Raw genomic sequence first — 20315 nt, 5'->3', positions numbered from 1 at the left:
AAGAGATTATTATTATGATGTAGCTCGAGTGTTAGATGTTTCGACACCCCTTGTCCTCCCCTCACTCTCTCCCCCACAACATAAGCCCTGATCTTAGTTGGTGTTGGTTTTTCTCGAATAACTACATTAATTACCAACTACATAAACTCAAAGACAGCACACACACACACACACTAACGCGGGCGCAGAGCTCCTGGCTAAATGATCTGGGGCGGGACGCTGAGTGGGACGAGGCGGGGACAGCAGGCAGGCGGGCGGGCAGCGTGCTGGTCGGGTTGGTGGACAGCTGATTGCCCGTGTCATTAACTGCGTTGGAGGGCGTTCCTGCTCGCTTTTAAACCACGCCTCCTTCACCTACTAGTTTTCTCCTGTTTGGCATCTCTGAGATGGTCCAAAGTGATTCCTCAGGGAAGAAAAGGAGCGCAAATCACCCGAGCAGGAGCTGACGTGTAGCGGAGGACTGCCTCTTAATTGCGCGTAATCTTCCGTTTGATTCATCTGAGCTGGGAGGAAGACTTTGTAAATAAAGAAACAGTGAAGGAGGGAGAAGCGTGTTTCATCTTCTCGGCTTTTTCTTCTAGCTGCGGACTGTTTGTTGCAAAAACGACTGACACTTTGCTTGTGTTTTCTCAGCTGCACCTTGATCCGGGGGACTGTCGCCAACTCAGCGCAGCCTCCCATCCAGCGCTCCCCCCTTTCATCGCTCTCACGTTGTTCTGTCTTCATAGCTGCTGCTGCTTCCTTCTTGTTCTTGCGGAGTCGCTGACATGAGGTGCAGCTAACCTTGGATGCTGACAGCTCCCCTTTTTTCCCTTCCACATGTCGCTTTTGTTTACTTTGAGAAGCACGCGCGCGCCTAAACACCTAGTGAAATAGACCACGCCACTTTGCTCCTGTGACGGTTCGATCAAACAGAAGCAAGAGGAGGGGAGGCAGTGGAGAGGGGTGGAAAGGAGGGAACCAAGGAGAGGAGGATAGAGACAGAGGGGAGAGAGTGGGAGAGAGATAGAGACATTGTGAAGGTGCGTTTTGATGTTTGGCATCCACGAGAGCATCCAGAGGAGTGGGAGTAGTATGAAAGAGGAGCCCATGGTGGCCGGGATGAACGCGGTTCGGACATGGATGCAGGGCGCCGGAGTGATGGACGCCAACACAGCCGCCCAGAGGTGAGCCTGAGGCGGCCTCGGCTGCTGTGCAGACACCGAGAAGAGCGCGTGTTAAAGAGCTGCAGCGGTAAAGACGGAGCGGCTGATTCACTTGGGGCACCACGCGTCCCCAGAGGACGCAGTGGTGGGATAACCTCTGGTCCTGGCATTTGAAGTTTTTTTAAGCTCCAAGTCCGGCTTGTTAAAATACTTGATGCCATCTAAAGTGGATTCAGAAATTTCAGCTAACTCAAAGCGCTTGACCACAGGACTTAAAATGTTGGCTTAGAGTAACTTTGGTGTGAAAAGTGGGGTGCGACTTTTACGCTTGGGCATTTTCAGCTTACGGTGTGTTTTGGTTGTGGTAAAGCTAAGCAGATTGTTTTAAAAGTTAGCCTGTTTTAGCCTTATTTTCCCCACGCCAGAATTTCTTGCCAAATTGAATTAGAAAACTGTTTAATTTTATTCAAGTTGGACAAGTTTAAAATGCAAATAAAAATAAAAACGAAAGGCCTGATATTGTGAGATCAGCTATAATATATAACTGTTGCATCAAACAGTATATTAAACAATTTGAGTATTTGAACTTATTTCTTCAATTTTATTTTAATAAAATGTTAAGTGCGTGTCTGTAATGTTTTTAAATAAATGCATTTAGTTCCTAATGTCTAAAGCCATGAGAGACAGTGGCGTTTAGTTTAAATAGATGTCTAATTTTTTTGCACTTTATTATTATTATTATTATTATTATTATTATTATTATTATTATTATTATTATTATTATTATTATTATAAAACGGATTTCTAATTGCGGTGGTTGTGGCTGCTGCTGGTTTGTGCTTGTGTCTGCAGCGGAGTGGGTCTCGCTCGGGCACACTTCGAGAAACAGCCGCCATCCAACCTCCGCAAGTCCAACTTCTTCCACTTCGTCTTGGCTTTATACGACAGACAGGGTCAGCCGGTGGAAATAGAGAGAACCACCTTTGTTGACTTCGTGGAGAAAGAAAAGGTAAGTTCAGAAAATTTACAAAAAAAAAAACAAACAAAAAGACTAAATAAAATAAAAAAAATACAAATATTGAACCTACTTTTGATAATATGAGAGTTTTTGTTCAAATTAACTAAATAAGGGCTCCGTTTGAGCGCAGCACCGACTGATGCCGGACACAACACACGGATCTGTTAAGTCAAAGTGATAAATTACAGACGTGTATTAACGGAGTAGGCAGAAGTACACAGCAGGGGATCAGTGGTTCTTAAGGCTTCCCTGATGTGATTTTAGATGTGATTTCCTCAAAGACTCACAGACTTCTGGTTATTTTTATTGAATAATTTTCTTTTCCTTTTATTTACAAACCTCCCTCGTGAATTTTGGTTTCATTGATCCTGAGTGGTAACTTTTGAACTCAGTTGCGGCTTCTGATATTGGCTTATATCTTTAATGTGGCAGTTGAGCACAGCGTGTTTCCTCCAGCTGCTGTCCGTCACCTGCTACTTTTCCCATTTATTTTTCTTAAATAAAAAGCCATATTTACGTTTGATTCGTCAATATTATATATTTTTTATTGATTTGTTTAACTGTTTGCAAGTGGCCTTAAAAGTGAGTGTTTTTCTTGTTAGTATTTGTTTAATTCAGTAGCATTTACGATCGACTTATTTATTATTTATTATGTCTGACTCTTTTTTTAACTGTTGGCAAGCAATAACATATTTTATTAATATTGCGCTTTTATTGGAAGGAACAATATTGTAATTTAGTTGAACATATATTTTTATTTGTCACACTCAGTTAGAGACATTTAAATTGTTCAGGTAGATTGTTAAAGTTGTAAACACAGCATATTTTTTTCTTTAAAAATAAAATGATTAAGGGCTGTCATAGCTCTTTACATCTGGTCAAATAACAAAATCAGAACCATCATCTGTCTGTAACTTTTAGCAAACTTGCAAGCTAATTCTTTTTATGTTTGTTTCCACGGTTTTCACAACAGAAACGAAGTGATTTAAAATAAGATTACAGTCTAAGACTTCAAATGTTAGCTCTCTAAAAATACCACGTTGTGCACCCGCAGTGTAAAGGTCCCAGGAGGAGATGTTTGCTCGCTCTGACCGGCTCTGTTTGGTTTAATTTTCATAGGAAACGACAGGGGAAAAGACCAACAATGGGATCCATTATAGACTCCAGCTCCTCTACAGTAACGGTGAGTTTGTTTTTCATAATTTTTATGGAGCAATAACAAAAGCAGTGAGAAAATGATACGCTAAACTAAAGTAAGGAAACTCCGGAAAGAAAATTTAAAAGGGTCAGCACGTTGATATTTATTTAAGAGCTTAAACTTTTTTGATTTTATATATATATATATATATATATATATATATATATATATATATATATATATATATACCAAAAATAAAATAATTAAATAAACAACCATAAATTAAAAATCATCTTTGATTTATTTTTTATTTCTATTTCTTTTCATTGGGTCTCAGTTGAAGATTTAGTTTTATTAATTCAGATTAAAATAAACATTTATTCTTTCTGCGTGCTAATTTTCATCATCAAGTTAAAAATTCTCTATATTCTAACTGAACTGAGAGCCTCAAACTAATACTGAAAGTTATTAATCAGAGTTGGGACTCACAGTTTTCATGAAGTGCCTCACAGGGGAAATCAGACAGAATACATTGTGTGATCTCAAAGATTCCCAAGTGGGTCAATCTTTCAGTCAGATGTAATGTGAAACTACATTTTAACATCTTTGTCTCTCTGCAGGGATCCGGACAGAGCAGGACTTGTATGTTCGGCTCATTGACTCCATGACTAAACAGGTAAGAGTTCCTGCTCTATGTTGGTTTGAATGTTGCCCCCACAACCAACTACCATCACCCTCCTCCTTTTCCTCTTCCACCTCCTTCTCCTCCTCCTGCACCCCCCCTCCTCTCCTGGCCCTGCATGCCTGTGTCTGAGACCCTCAACTTCAGCACAACACAGCCGGCTTGATAAACGACCTGTCTTACCTGTGGAATACATTTACAGAGGCCCAGAAAAGTAGAGGACATGTGTCCTCATACTTTACCTCTGCACGGCAGTCAGTAGGGGAGAATTGTGTGTGTCTGTGTGTGTTTGTAGGAGGCAGAATATGTATTAAAAATGTGTGTGCGGGTTTCTGTGTGCGAGATATAGTGTGAAAATCTGGGTGAGGTGCAGAAGTGGTTGTGTGTGTTAGTGTTTGAGACAGTGATGCATGCCAGCTCACTCTTTGAGGACCTTGACCCTCATTTCCTCAATGTGAAACAGAACAAACTATCCCAGAGTGTTATGGCCAATTCAATCACACAAAGAAATACAGAGCAGCGCATGTTAGCTGGCGTGCACTGAGGGAATTCTTTGCGAGGATGAATTAGACAACGAAGAAAGTAAGCCCCCTCAACAATGTTTTGATATCAGGTCTTTTGTTTTGCCAATTCTGCCTGAAGTGCCATTAGGCTCGAAGAGTTTGTCTTAGAATGAAAAGAGTAGGAGGAGATGCTGTTTGTGTGGGAGCGTGTGTGCATGTATGTTTATCTGTGTGTGTACGTGTGTGTGTGTGTGTGTGTGTGTGTGTGTGTGTGTGTGTGTGTGTGTGTGTGTGTGTGTGTGTGTGTGTGTGTGTGTGTGTGTGTGCAGGGTGATCAAGCCCTGGAGAGCATGTTGAGTGGGGTTGGAGGGGTAACCAGACTAGATTTTTGGACGCCGTGCTGTATGGACCAGATGGTGCACTATACTCCAGTCTGGCAGTCCAACTGCTCACTGTACACCGCATATAAACATACGTGCATGCACAAACACATATGCACATGCAGCAGTACACACAAGCACTCACTCACGCAAACAATTTTCCCCTCTTACTGTCTCTGTCAGAACAGAGCGTTCCTGTTCAGGAGGGCTGGATTCCCACGATACGCACATTTGCCAGACAGACAAACACTTCTCCCAGATGAAAGATGCACACTTTTCTGGTTTTTATTTGGCCATGACTTTTTATTTGACTTTTCTCTTCTCTCACCACAGCATGCTTAAATATATTAATTAGAATAATTAAATTTTTTCAGATTTTTTTCTTCTTTTTTTTCTTTAGGCAATTGTTTATGAGGGCCAGGATAAAAATCCAGAGATGTGTCGGGTCCTGTTGACCCATGAGATCATGTGCAGGTAAGACAAACAACGTTAAGCTACATATCTCTTTTTCTATTTGGTGTCAAAGCACGGATCATTGTCACACACTGGAGGTGTCTGCATGGTGTAAAGAGGGGGCAAAGACATGAGGAGCGCTGCTAAATTACAATAGAAATCTTATCATTTTCCTGAAAGTGGGTTGGGGAGATGGGCCCTGGCCTATTTCTGTTGTGTGTGTATGTCTCAGTGTATATGCGTCTGTGTGTGCATCCCTCTCATGTTCTGCTAATTAGGACAAGGAAAAGCTCATTACTCAAACCCATCCTTCTCAGTCTGTGTAATACATGCAGTTTGCTGTGTCCTGACAGTGAGCTATGTGCAAAGAGGGGGGCATACTCAAATTTCATGTAAAATGCAGACACACACACACATACACTTAAAAGTCGAAAGCAGGAGAATCTCCCACAAGCTGTGTGTGCATTTGCAATCAATAAATGCATCAAACAGCTTGTGATTGTCTCTCACAAAGCAAGCAACTAGAAATACATGAAGAGTTGGATGTAGAAAAATGGCTAGTGGCAACGTGTAGCCACTTCCTGGTTATCACATAGGCAATTTAGACCACTTGTTTTCATATGCTGCAGGAAACAGTCGAGATCAGAAATCTGATCTGGCTCTCCAAAGCCTCCTGTCCTGAGGGACTTTAGAAAGTAGGGGGAGGGTCAATCTCTCTGTTGTCTTTTTCGATCTCCTCCCTCTGACATACAGTAGATGCGCACATGTAGTTAGACTTGGGTCCATGCAGACACTCAGACATGGAGGAAAACGTAGACATGCTGATACTTTTTGGGCAAGAAGGGGGGGAGGAAATGATGGCACACAGCACACTGCTACACCGTGCTGTAGTCAAATGATTCAGAGAGGACTCGTCACATCAGTATGCAACCCCCTTCTACCCAGCATGCACTACTCTCCAGGTCCAGTGGGACCACTCTGTGACCCACTTCTGAGAGAGAGAAAGAGCACAAGAGTGAGGCGGGATAGAGGGAGGGGATGAGCACAGAGGAAAAATAGAGAACATAAGATGTCTGGTTCTGTGATGTCTGACAGAAATGGAGCTAACCTGAGCCCTGAAGGCTAATTCAAGTTTGTATCTAGCCCCATCCAAACTCGCTGCTTACGTTCTTCTCCTCTAAAGTTTGCCTAAAATTGTCCTGCTGATCTAGTGCAAGAGCTGTGGTCTTACCTTGCCAAGCTAAACAGAAATCCAAGTCATGTCTCTTCTTGAACTCTACAACAGTCTCACGCCCTTTTACTCCCATTTTCTCTTTCCTGTATGCTCATCTGACTTCCTCTCCCTCTGTGAGCTGTGTCTTATCTTGCAGTCTCTGTTGTTCACATTTTGGTGACTAACTCCCCTTTGTCTGTGCCTCCCCTGTTTCTGCACCCCCTCTCCCTGTAGTCGATGCTGTGATAAGAAGAGCTGCGGCAACAGGAACGAGACCCCATCAGACCCCGTCATCATCGACAGGTAAGCAAACTTAGCTCTTTGAACCCAGCTGACATGATGCTTCCCTGTCATTGCAAACACAAACACTATGTGTACAACCGTGTGTGGGAAGGAGAACTGTGTACCAAAATACACAGACAGCAAATGTTGCAGAAACATAAAAAGAATGACAAAATTTTATGGAGTTTACATGTAAAGCTGGCAGATGAAAGCAATTTCGGACTTGTGATTTGGCTGAGAAAATGCAACCTGCAGGCCTCATAAAGGAGGCCACTGGTTGTTTTGTAGCAAACATAACGGTCTGTGTAAGCAAAATGTGCAAAACAGCAGTAAATTATATCCTAGTGCCATAAGTGTGAAGTGGAGGAGCAATCACAGAGCGGCTGCTTCAAGTGTGGTCAAACAGAGTTTGTGTGGTTGTGCTGATGACTTAACTGATGAGCAGTTTGGGCTAAAGCTACAGTCTGGAGCATATATAAGTGTGTGTGTGTGTGTGTGTGTATTTTTCTGTGAATAAATCTCCCTGAATTGGTGCTGAAGGTTGTTAGCTGCTTTTCACACACATACACTTACACACATACACTTTTCCTTGAGTATGCCTTTCTCCTGCTGTCATAAACTACCTCTGAGCGATGCAGGGGCTGGTGTGATTTAAAGCCAGTCAGGAAAAAAGAAAAAAGCTCTGTAGATTTACTGTCCGGCCTCTGCTGTATGTATGTGTGTGGCACACGTGTGGACATGCAACTGCAAGGGAAAGTGTGTGTTTGTACTTCATGCATGCAGATTTAAGGCTAAACACAGCTAAAAGAGCTTATGTGCTGAGGCGAGTTGCAGGATTTGATTTGTATTTTCCGTTCTGAAACACGTCCTGCGTTATCAGGTAAAGTGGAGTGCAATGTCAGCTGTTCTATGTCTGATTTGAATTTGTCACATTCGAGTTTATTTGTGTGAGTGTTAATGAGGCAGTGACCTGTGCTATCTGATGAACGCAGCTGTCCTGTTCTCACTGCTACTCTGTCAAAAGCTACTCTTTACCTGTGTTTGTGTGTGAGTGTGTGCAAGTTTGTGTGAGCGTGCGCCACCCTCGTTCCGCTCCAGTGAAGCAGAAGGCCTCACCTCAGCGCTCCCTGAGACAGCTGCACCCCACCACGTGGCCCAAAACAACAGGCCTGCCCATCACTCCCTGCCATATTTCTGATTTTTGTTTTCCTGTGTGCATACTTGTTGAATTTCTCTGCTGTGCACTCTGTCGCTCAGTCTTTATAGGCCCTCAAACCTTCCCCCTTGCAGTTTAACCCCCTATAGGCGGAGCAGGCCAAACTCCTTCCAACAGCTTTCCCACACCGAGCATGTGTTGTGGTCTCTCTCCGGCAGTATTCCCCTGACGCCCAATGGCTCAGGTGTGAGGGCAGCATTAACGAACAACAAATTAGAACGGGGGGGAGGGAAAACAACAGCAATATCTCCGTTTTCCTCTCCAGCAAGCACTCTTTCTGGACAAGAAAATAGGTCAGGTGAGAAGAGAACTGTTGGGGAGGGGGGGTGGTAGCTAGTTTTAAAGGAGGGATTGTAAGGGAATAAGGGGGAGGAGGGCTCATCCGTTTGCTCATTTAGCACCAATATATTCTTGGCAATTGTAATAATCAGGGATTCATAAACAAACAAACAACTGTGAGGCTGAAACTGACTCAATTACCACGAGTTTCCCTCCTTCAAATTCATAAAGAAATACCATCAGCAGCCCCTCTCCACCCTTGAAGTTATTTAGTTCGTTAAATAAGGGCTCGTTAGCCCTCTGCTGTTTCGCAGAGATGATTAGATTTTACAGCCTTAATTAGCTGGGCTAGCTCTAACTCTTCTGGAAGAGTAATGGGTCTGATTGCCTAATTAGCTCTCTCTCGTTAAGATTGGAGAAACAGGCCACTGCAGCAAAACCGCAGGAACGAAGAGAAATAAAGTCAGCTAATGAGAAACTTATTTGATTGTTAGGAGAACAAATCTGGTATAGTGTGGATCGGCAGCGCTCTGGGTACTGTACATGCTCACCGGGAGAATTTCTCTCAACCCTCTCTTTATCTCGCTTCTTGTTAAAAAGGGAATTTTGTTTGGGCTTTAAGTGTTTATACAGAGCCATGTGATTCAGATTTCAGCTATGAATCATATTCGCTTAGAGGGCAAAGAACAACTTTAACATTTAGTCTTTCTTCTTTTATATTATTCACTAAAAAGAAACATTCAATCAATTCAGTACTGATGACTGCAGCAGCACTAAATTTTAGAAATTATGTTGCCTCTGAAGTCCTCTCTGAATGTCTTTCCGCTGTCTGATCAGTCAGCACTGAAGACAACTCATGCCATATTTTATGCATCTAACCACAGAGGGGGCAAGTTCTTGGAAATTCAGATAGACCTTGGCATGACATGCCATGTCTGTGCTTGACACTGGGCAAAAGAAGCAGCTGAAAGGTGAGAGGCTTCTTTGCTTCTTCTCCCCAGGGATACATGTGTGGTCCACTTTAGCCTCTTACAGAGGCAGGATAATACGAGGCGAGTCCTTAACCCCCCAACCTCCGTTTCCACTTCTCTCCATCATTCCTGGTTAGTATGGGGTTAATCATATGCAGCCGCTGCATATGATTAGTCCATCATGTGGCTGGATGGGCCTCAAATCACAAACACATTTCCCTCCTACTCATGCATAACTTGGTTATCTTTCTGCAAATACATACGTTAAATTTATTTCCCCATAAAACATTTCAGTTTACTTGGTATCTTTATACAATGACGGACAAAATTTGAACTTTTTGTCAACCAGAAAAAATCTGAGATCGAAAATATTGTTTTTATTGCCTTTCTGTTGAAGACTGCATCACAAAATTAGAAAATAATTAGATTCTTAAAACAGCTGATCAGCTTTGTTTGCGATTAAAGGGCATCTTCCCTTTTCAAGCCCTCTTCCAAGTCATTAAACATTTTGGATTTTATTTATTTATTTAGTTAGTTTTTTTTTGTCTTTTTGCCTTTATAAGGAAGGAAAGTGGTATTATGTTAATCTAAGAGTCCCATTTTCCTGGGTAAGAACATTCTGTGGGAACAGATAGCAGCATAAGTCCTCTCTGTATTAACTTCCTGAACTACTCTGAAGGATATAAATCGGAAGATATGAAGAGTAAACTAGTAGTACCCTTTAAAGCCTATGAGGTAAAATATTAGCCAAGCATACAGTAAAGTACTTTTAGTTAGAAATAAAAAATTAGGAATTAATCTCACTGCTTTATACATTATCATAACGCAGCATAGATCTAAATGTAGAGCCACCAAGCCTTTGGTTAAAAGATTAGCATGATGTGATTCTAAAATACAAACTATTTTCCAAATCTGGCAAATCTACTCTCTTTGGGGGTATAACTTTCCCTTCAGTGCCATTTGTCCTCTCCTGACTCGAACCACCTGTGTCTCCCGGCCCTTTCCTGCTCATCCAGCTCCCATAGGCCTGCTGCAGGGTGTCCCCCAGGCAGGGAGAGCCTCTCAGGAGGGGGGATAGAAACACTCTGCAACCAGAGATAAGAATCCACTGGTTAGCCCTGCAGAGCCCACAATCCCCTTTTCCATCAAGGAGGGGTGAGAGGGAATCAACTTTACATGCACAGACAATGTTATTTCAGGTTTATTGCTGTTTTTAAGTGTACGCTTGCATGTGTTTGGATTTGCACACACTCCTGTGGTCCACTGTTGATGTTGCTTATTTCCTTGCATGCGTGTCTGTGCTTGTGTATCCGCATTTGTGTTGGTTATTTCCTCAGGAGCGAGTGTGTGTGTTGATAGAGGCCATTTCCTGACAAGTGTGTGTGAGTGTCTTGAGTGAAGAATGTCGGGCAGGAAGTGCTCCTCCCGGGGAGGATGATGTCATGGCCGACGGTTTCCTGTTCTCTGAGCCCGTGGAACAGATTGACTCTCAGCTTCACGGTGGGTAGTTTGCACACCAGTGGACCAGGTTTTGGTTCACCTTTCTGCTGCTTCAGGTCAACAGCTGATGCATCTAGAAGAATCTAAAAAAAAAAATTAATGTTTTGAACACAACAATTTAGAGTTTAATGGATCACGTATTTTTCACAGCATGCCTTTTGTGAGGATCCCCCTTATTGTTTAGGTTGCTATGTTTGGATGTACTTCCTGGGGTGAGAGGTCATGTGTTGCCTTGGCTGGGCTAACGTGCACTAGTGAATAATGTATGCCATTGACTTTATGTCAGCCCTGCCAGCCCCCCAAGCAGAGCCCACCCATGTTTAATTCATCCATCTCATCTGTGCATGTGTGTGACCGTGTGTGTCTACAAATATGTGTGTGTCATTTAGAGGCCCAGTCTGCACCTGTCCAGCCATTAGCCCCTTCTCATTTGCATTTGATGCTAATGTGGTTTACTGGCAGCCTTTTCCGTCCCTTTAGCTTAGTTTAATTTTCATATCCATGACTGTAATAGTGAGAAGGGGAATGTATACTTACAGTACAGCTGTCTTAGATTTTTGTGACTGTCTGCTGATACCTGAATGTTGAGGTCATTATTTGCTTTTCCTCTTCACATCCTGAGTCTGATTTATTTCACGCATTCCCAAGAATGTCTTTTTTGGTTTCTCTTGTGTCGCTGACCACCTATCAGCAGCTTGACATTTCCCTCCAAGACAAAGAGCAGTTTGAAGTAGTGTTATGAAACCCTGGAGGTGACATCACTTTCCGAAGTGGATTACAGTATCTGCTCAGCTTATTATTACTTTTTTTTTTGTTTTTATTTTGTTGACTTGCATTTGTTAACTTGAACTTGATTTGGTGTTATATTTTTCCTAGAAAGGCCGGAGGGTGCATATTGTACAAACAGACTTTTTCCCCTTTTCCCCTTTTCAGAAGATATTTTTCTGTTGTTGTTGATGTGCTGTTTCTTTTGGTGCAGTCTTAAGAGGTACAGCTGTATCAGATGTTATGGGAGGTTTTGAAAAGGACTGGCCCTGAGCTGGTTGGGGTGTTTGTGCAGGGCTCTGGGGCAAAGAGTCAGAGTTGCTGGCTCATCGATATGCAGACAGAACTACCCTCCCTCAGGTGCTAGCTACCTCACAAATCTGCCTCACTACATTTAAGAGCACACACACGCAGAGACAGCTCTCACTCTCAAATAAACTCCTACACAGCACACACAAATGCAAACACACGCATGCAAAGTTATAGGAATCCACAGGCGTGCAAAAATATACTACATATTCACACATTCATGCACACATAGATGTACATTGACCTGCAGCTTTTTGCATCTGTTTGATTGTGTTCTTATTTTTTTTCCCTGCGGTGGTTTGCTCGCCTGCACCTTCCCACCCCCCCTTTGCCTTCCCCCCCGGCGTTGGAGGAAAGCGTGTCCCTAGGGGATGGACGGCTGCACTGATTGACAGCAGGGAGTTTGGAGGTCGAGGAGGCTCTGAAACAGTGCTGCCTCTTTCTCTGTCTTATCTGAACCTTCAGCTCTCTCAACACACCCACCCCCTGGCTTGCTCTCATTTGTGAACACCTCACAAAAAAAAAAAAAGAAAAAAAAAAAGAGAGCATATACCTGGATTGCTTTTGAGTAAGTCAATTTGATGCGTTAAATGAACAGAAGCTATCTTTATTCCGTGGTGAGGAACACATGGGGAATCAGTATTTTTCTTTTTTGTTAATGCTTAACTTCTGATTCCCAAATAAACTAAACAGAGCTCCTTCATACTTTATAGGTAGTTAAGTTAATGTTCTCCAGATGAATGCATGTAAAAGTCAGGTTATTAGGACTAATAAAACACAATTTACAAATGCAATAACACTGAAAAGTACTCAGTTTCATGACATGAGTTTTAGTTTTTTTGGCTGCAGCAGCTGTAAGTAGCACTGTTGTAGCTGTATTTTCTCTGTAAACTGCTTTGTCATTACTGCTTGACATTCCCTGCTTGACCTGGCCGCTCTCCTTGGTCGTTCCCTCTGCCTTTGTGTTCGTGTTTGTTCCCTCCCAGAATGAAGGGGTTAGGCTCGCCAGAGCTGACCCAAATGAGTAGCGTCCTACTTCTCTGAGAGCTATTTAAGACATTTTTGGTGTTGGAAATTACAGACTGGCGAGAGATAAGGATAGAATGGGAGTTAAATAGAATGAGGATATATTTACCATCGGAAAAGTCTCACGTGTAAGTGTGTGTGGTACTGCAAGTGAGGAAAGAGTAACGTTTTCCAGGATTTAGTCCGTGACTCGCCCTAGAAGATGCGCTCAATTTGCTTTTCAAATGAGGCGTGAAGAGCACAAGTGTGCGTTGCTTGGTGTTATGCTATACGTTTGGATGTGCATGGCTATGTGTGTGTGTGTGTGTGTGTGTGGCAGGAGCAAAGCTTTGTTGTCTCATTGCTCTGATGTGTGTGGACAGTCTAGCACACGGGCCACTAAGTGCTCTCTCTCACAGCCAATGTGTTACATGGCTGCCTGTGTCGCCCCTCCTAATTGAAAAGACATGCCAGCCCATCACAGTGAGGGATATTCAGGCCTCCTCTCATTGCAGGCTGAGCCTGCGTGTGTCATGAAGCAGTACAGCCTCAAGCTGCCTGGATCTCAGCTCTCACCAATGATTCATTGTTTACTGATTATTTCTGCTAGGTGAGAACACAGACAGTATGTTTCATGCCAGCTTCATACTCCTCCACCCTAGCCTGGTGTCTCACTTCCCACCAGCTCTTTTCCATTCCAGCCCCCTCCTCTGGTGTTTTACTTCTGTGTTGTAGCCCAGGATGTAAGTCCAGGTGTCCAGGATGAGTGCTTGTGACCCGCTGTGCCCGAGCAAGATGTATGCTCTGTTGATTGTTTTCCATCAATCTGTCCAGGAAGAATGGATCGCTGGCCAGGCTCTGTGAGCGGCGTTCTCAGTTTCACATGTCACAATGGAAGGAAAACCTGCACGGCATGGGGGGAGACAGGAGGGGACAAGTGTGCTGTGTGATACTGGTGCAGAGATTTCGTAACAAAGTTATAACAGTAAATCCAGTACTGATTAGCTGGTGTATGGTTTCCCTTTTTTCCAGGATGATTTTTAAGTGTCTTTGAAAACATGAAAAGAAAAACTTAGATAGGCTGTTTTGTAAACCATCATTCTCTCCAAGACCAACTTTTTCATATCTACTCTTATTTATGATTTATGTGACATTGAGCTTGACTAATTTGAGCTGCACAGTTAGGAGACAAAAGGAAATCTTCAAGGGAGTATCTCTGCCATAATTAAATGTAAAGCAGGGACGTCAGCATGCAGACAATTATGGTCAACAGCATTGTTCCATCAAAGGGATGATATATTCTTACATTCCTAATATATTCTTTTTGCTTTGCATTAATCATCAACAAATGAGACCCAGGCACATGTCACTGTTCCACTTCAAAAAGCTGAGCTGAATTTAAAGGCCTTTGTTTGTGTTTATGTAACTCAAGAGGGGAGACAAAGTAAGGCGTAGGCAATCGACTCAGACACTTTGTTGTTTTACACCGCCTCACCCCTTTATGTGTGTGTGCTGCTAACGTTGTTGGTTTGTTTACCGAGTGGCTTGACCTCGCTGAGAGGAATGTTCACTCTTTTCCTTTTCTTCTGTATCTTTTTCTGTTTGTTTCTCAGATTTTTTTTCATCCATGTGCCTCTCTTCTTATTCATCTTTCTTTCTCTATTGGCCCCTCTGTCTATGTGTCTTTTGCTTTGGTCCTCCCACTCAAAACTCCAGATTTAACTCTGAAGGTTCCTCTGGTTAATCACGCTTGGAATCTTCCTCTTGTTTGAACACTCCTCCTCCTCAGCAGCGAGCTCTTCCTCGATCTGCGAGGAAGAGTCCCGCTAATTATCCCAGTTATTGGCTTCTCCAGCACGGGAGCTGTGATTTACATGAGGTGACATTCAGTTCAAATGCACAGACCTTTGCAACCTTTTTCTGGAAAACAATTAACAGTGCTGCTTTCTCCTCTGCCTCTCTCCCTGTACCTTCTTTTTTCTCATACTGCACCTCTCCCTCTTCCTCTGGCTATTGTCTCCGCACAAACAGGGAAGATTTACTGCCAAAAGAATGAAGGGTGTGTGAAGTGTGAGAAGCAAAATTGTTCTGTAGCAAGTGATTACTTGCTTGTTAGATATTCCATTAGTTTGAGGAGTTCGAAGAAGCTTTTTCTTGACTCTAACACAGACTATTTTTTTAACTGTGTCAAATTTGTAAAAGAAAACAAAAATCCAGTTTGTACATCTAGTCTGCATTGACCTCAGTACGCACACACCCATGAATAGACATATAGCCCACAGAGGCACGTTCAAACACAAAGACAAACTTACAAGCATGCCGGTAATGAAGCGCATCTCTCTTCTGTCATGACGCCCATGTTAGCATGACAAGATGTTTACACACACAATCACGGCAGCGCCTGTGATGTGGGCCGGGATGAAAGAAAGATGAGAGGAGAGGAAAAAGAGGAGGCAGAGACATGATAGTGAGCGTCGGGTATGGACTGCTTTTCTGTGTTTGACAGGAGGATGGTTGTAACAGTACCCCACTGAGAGATGAGAGAGAGGCAGACAGAAAGAGAGGCAACACAGAGGGAGATGTACCTGGAGAAATACATCCTGAAAAGGAAAGACTTTTTTCTCTCACTGCAGAGGACTTCTGTGAACTCAACTACATCCTCCAATCCGGAGGAAAACAATTAGATCCGCCCGCTTCCCCTTGTCCCACAGTGTAGATTACAAATGAGCAAACCTGGCATTTATCACATTACTACAAACATTTATTAAAGCCGGTTCCCCTCTAAAGCTGCAGAGATAACAGTGGGTAATTGCAGAGACTGGCTCTATTAGTTAAGTATGCCTAATGTCACTGCCTCAGAGCATTAATGGACGCCGTAGTATTATGTTCCTGTGCTCATTACCACCCCACTCCCCTTCAAACACACATACACACACAAAACCTTGCACACACACACACAAATTCACGCACCCTCTCCCCCTTCCATTGACCCTGCAGCAGGAGTCTGTGCCACTCTAATGAGAAATGGAAAACACTACTCCGCCAGCTCCAAGACACACACACACATACACACACATACCCACCAGCATGCGCACTCAACGGGAGACATTACAAGGGGACAGAGGAGTACAACACTATAATCACACACGCCCAGGGAAACAATTGTGCCGTTATCAGAGTGATCACATTATAAAAGTTTAATAAACACCAAACGGCCTAATGGTGAATTAGCCCGCATCTGCCCCGCATTGTGCCAGGCTATAATTAGTGATTTAACAGAGACAAACAAATGTTTTTATCCAGGGCTTTTCACAGTCAACAGATTTTTAGTCGGACATAAATTATCTTCTTTGTCCAGAATTAAAGGGATGCGAAGGATGTTTTTATTTGCTGATCTCGAAACTACAAAAGTCACACACACACACACAGAAACTCTGAGAGAGGAGAGTTTGGCTCAAGCTCCAGTCTGGTTTTCTAAGTGGTACTTGAGATGTGTATGGAGAGCGGCGGATGGGTGCTTGAGACTGTTGAGGAGCAGGCAAGAGGATATGAAGGGGGGGTTGGAAAGAAGAAGAGAAGCAGGGGAAAATGGTGAATGATGGGGCAGAAGACAAGATGAGGGAGACATACTCTTTTCCTTCCCTCCAGGGCAAAAGCTCAGAATTGTGCATCTATTGTGAGATGTTTGTATTTACATGCACGCATATGTGGGCAGGTGTGGGAAATCGATGGCAGTTTATAATTTACAATCACAAGGGCCTATCACTTTGAATAGGGCCTTCATCCTCATTCATCAATATTACATCAGGACTCAGTGTGAGGCGGCAGGAGGGTGAGAAAACGGCTGTGGGGAGAGAATATGGCTTCGGTCCAAAGTGTGTGTGTGTGTGTGTAGGTGGGGGAGAGTCAGCCGAGGGGGAGGAAGAGGGCATCTGCTGAGGTTGTAGAAAACATCGCTTCCAGCATACACAAATGTGCAAACGCATACCCCACCTTGCATGTGGGTGTATGTGTGTCTGCATCTGTCCGACTGCTTTTGTGTGTGCATGTGTGTGCAAGTGTGTGCGGTTGCCAGCTGAGTGACAGCTTAGTATTGATCTGTGGGAGGCCCCAGTGTCATTAGACCCAGTATGGACCAGCAGGCACACGTGGAGGTCAGGGCACTGAGTTTGAATATATATATATATATATATATATATATATATATATTTTGTGTGTGTGTGTGTGTGTGTGTGTAGAACTGGGGACCAAGTGTTCAGTAGTGACAGGCTCAGGCCTGTGAAGGAAAATCAATGGTGTCATAAGAGAAAGGTTTCCTCCAGCCTCCTGCTCCTTCTTTCTTCCCTCTTCCTCTTCTTCCTCTTCTCATCTTTGCCCTGCTTCTCCTTTTTTTTCATTCTCCTCATCTGGGAGGTCATCCACAGAACCCCCATTTATATACCCGCCCCCCCTCCCCTTCAGTTCTCTGTTTTTTTTGGGTTTTTTTTTTTTTTACACACACACACACACACACACACACACACACACACACACACACACACACACACACACACACACACACAAACACACATGCCCACACATGTAGCACTCCTGGGTCAGGATAGGGGGGTTGTGTGATGTGTGATGGGCGGATCAATTTGAGGGGTTATCCTGGCAAAAACAGAGCCATTAGTGACAGAACTGATCCTGGATCAGCCCTCATTAACTAAAAGGGCAAGGGGACAGTTTGTCCAGATGAAAGAAATGACCCCAAACCAGGGCCAATTAACTGAGAGGGCAGGGACTAGTTGCACTGATGGCATGCATTGTTGTGTTCAACAGAAGTTTAATTTGAAAAGAAACTGATAAGACTTCGTTTTATTTTGAATTTGAGCTGTCCTTCAGTTATTTATCGTTAAGGATGAACACACACACACACACACACACACACACAGAGATACATACACAGGGCAAGCATCCACCTGTTCTTCTCTCCCCTCTTTTGCCTGAGGGAACTAGTATGGTAGATAACAGTTTGAGTGGGCCTGCTGCAAAACACTAATCAGACCTAACACTGCCTAATTAGCACAGAGTCCACTGATTGGCTTACAGCAATAATTAACACAGGTGAGAATAATTAGCTCCCCATAGACCTGTTTGTGTATGTGTGTGTGTGTGTGTGTGTGTGTGTGTGTGTGTGAAGGATGTTATTATGCAGTCTTGGTCCCTAGTGAAACCGAGGAGGCAGAGAGAAGAATCAAACTCATTACTGAAACCAGGCCAACCTGTGTTAGGTGCTCTGCTTTCCCACACCCAGAGAATTAGCCACAGAGAGAGATCCACAAATTTTTTTTTCTTTCTTCCTTTCTATCTGTATGCGTCTGTGCTTACTCCCTCTGTTTTCTTCTTCATGCTCACTCCATCCTGTTCCCTGCAGCCGCCCTTTTTGATGACTGAAGGTGCAGTTTGTAGTTGTAGTTTGAGGAACTTCACCGCTAAGTGAACCTGGGAAGATAAGATGAATCACACACTCTGAGCATCACCCTTTCATACTCAGTCTCTCTGGTGGTCTGCTTCTCACTTTTATCCCCTAGCCAGCCTCATTTCAGTCACTCTTTAGAATAATACAAAAAAAATGTTGGCGAGAGCTGTCTTCCTCTTCATATAAAAAGCTTAATCACAGAACCTCTTCCTGCACCATAAAACTGTATGCTATACACTCCATGAACTATTGCTTAGTGCCAGGCAGTATAGGATACAGTCAAACGTGTTCAGCCAACACTTTATGTTTGTCTGTTTAAGACAGTGAAAGAAGAGAGACAGAGAAGGAGAGAGAAAAAAGAAAAAGGAAGACATTGTTTTGTGGAAAAACTGGCCGTCGTTCATCAGTCTGTAAGCAGCATGGTGTCCTCCATCTCACTCTCTGGTTATTTTTACCAAAGTTCTGCTTCTTTGATCAAACCAACATCACAGGGAAGAAGACGCACATGCAGACACAAAAAAAAGGGGGGCGGGGGGGTTAATATTGGAACACAATTGACGGCTTGTCACTTTTAGCTCCAAGGCACCAACATTGCAAAGTACTTAGTTAGGTGCCAGAGATGGAGTTAGAGGGGGGTAACACACACACATATACAGTTCTCTAGTGCTTTTTGTGTGCTAAATAAATAACAAGCAGTGATGTAAATTGGTGTTTTCCTGGAGTGTGCGGCTGCTCCTGGGATGTATTTTTCATGTCATGGCATTTTAGAGTGGTTTAGGAGAGGAGGATACTGATAATGAATTTAACCCCCAAAACTGCATAAATACACACAAATATACAGTTTTGCCCTCATGCAAAGGAAGGCAAGTGACTGTTTACCTGACCACAGGTGCACCGCCGCATTAATATGAGGCACATTGAAGCTGATTCCCGCCCCCATCTGCCTCTCTACACAATTGTTCTCCACCCACCAGGATCCAGGGAGGCGCCAGGGGCGACATCAGCCTATAACCATGAGCTAGTAGAGACACAGTGGGAGCGGAAAGCTCATTGTTGGCTGACTGATCTCCAGTCTCTCGCTGACAAGCCTCCCGTGTTCGCTAGATTTGTTTTTTTGTTCTGTTCACTCGTGGTAAACACTTGCCTCTCATAACCGGCAGCTACTGCCTCTGTCACAATGAGGCTGTCAACACAACGCTCACCTGCACTGTACTCCACATTACACCGACACAAACACACAGACACACTACTGAGATGTATGTATGAGGGAAATGGATGTACTCAAAGGCAGCTTAAATGCATGTAAGAGTTGTTAAAGCGGTGTTTACGGGAGGCATTTGCATAGCACTCATATCACTTTCAGGTTCCTGTCTGCTTGCCATGCATACACACAAACACACACTCATAGCTGCACTTTTCCACCACAAATACTCTCAACATGCCTTTCTGACTTAAAAAAAAAAAAAAGAAAGAAAAATGAAATAAGGTTGATTGAGGCAAAACAAGGAAGGTTGTTTTTTTTTTTTATATTTCCTGTTTCAATTATTAATATGCATGAGTTTTATGGCCGCTTAAGATGCGATCAATTATTCATTAACAGCATGTTAATTGCATCCACAGTCGTGAATATTTAACCAAACACTAAATCAATGGGGTCGAATGAGCAGCAATATGGACATTTTATAAGCATTGCCAAAAAATGAGGAAAGGCTTTAATGAAAACGGCAGAGAACAGATTGAAGAGGGGAAAATATGCAAAGAAAGACCCAACTTAACAAAAGGGAGCTAATGTGTAGGAAGCAGGTAATATGAATAAATGCAAAGTTGTTGACTTGTAATAGTATAGTTATTCTAAGCCTTTTCTCTTTCTTTGTCTCTTTTTTCTAAATCTCCTTTTTAAATGGAGAGGATGTAATCTTTCCATCTCTGCACACTGTAGCCAGCCTTTTTCATTCTCAAAGACTCCAGACTCCTTTGTCCTGGATCTTTGTGTGC

General features: G+C 43.1%; 1 protein-coding gene across 4 annotated transcripts in view; it reads left to right on the top strand.

Annotated features, from left to right (window-relative positions):
- The first annotated feature begins 316 nt into the window (after positions 1-316).
- Positions 317-20315, top strand: part of ebf1a (EBF transcription factor 1a) — a 54622-nt gene continuing 34623 nt past the window's right edge. For all 4 annotated transcript variants that reach the window (XM_041990801.1, XM_041990800.1, XM_041990798.1 and 1 more), the window contains exons 1-6: positions 317-1166; positions 1998-2154; positions 3283-3346; positions 3922-3977; positions 5267-5340; positions 6767-6835. In XM_041990801.1, the coding sequence (XP_041846735.1) occupies positions 1033-1166; positions 1998-2154; positions 3283-3346; positions 3922-3977; positions 5267-5340; positions 6767-6835 (554 nt within the window). In that variant the 5' untranslated portion in view covers positions 317-1032. The remainder of the gene's footprint in view (positions 1167-1997; positions 2155-3282; positions 3347-3921; positions 3978-5266; positions 5341-6766; positions 6836-20315) is intronic.

This window comes from Melanotaenia boesemani, chromosome 7 (genome assembly GCF_017639745.1).
Source record: "Melanotaenia boesemani isolate fMelBoe1 chromosome 7, fMelBoe1.pri, whole genome shotgun sequence".
In the NCBI taxonomy this organism is placed as follows: domain Eukaryota; kingdom Metazoa; phylum Chordata; class Actinopteri; order Atheriniformes; family Melanotaeniidae; genus Melanotaenia; species Melanotaenia boesemani.
The sequence above is the reverse complement of the archived record's forward strand: the minus strand, read 5'-3'. Positions and strand labels throughout refer to the sequence as shown.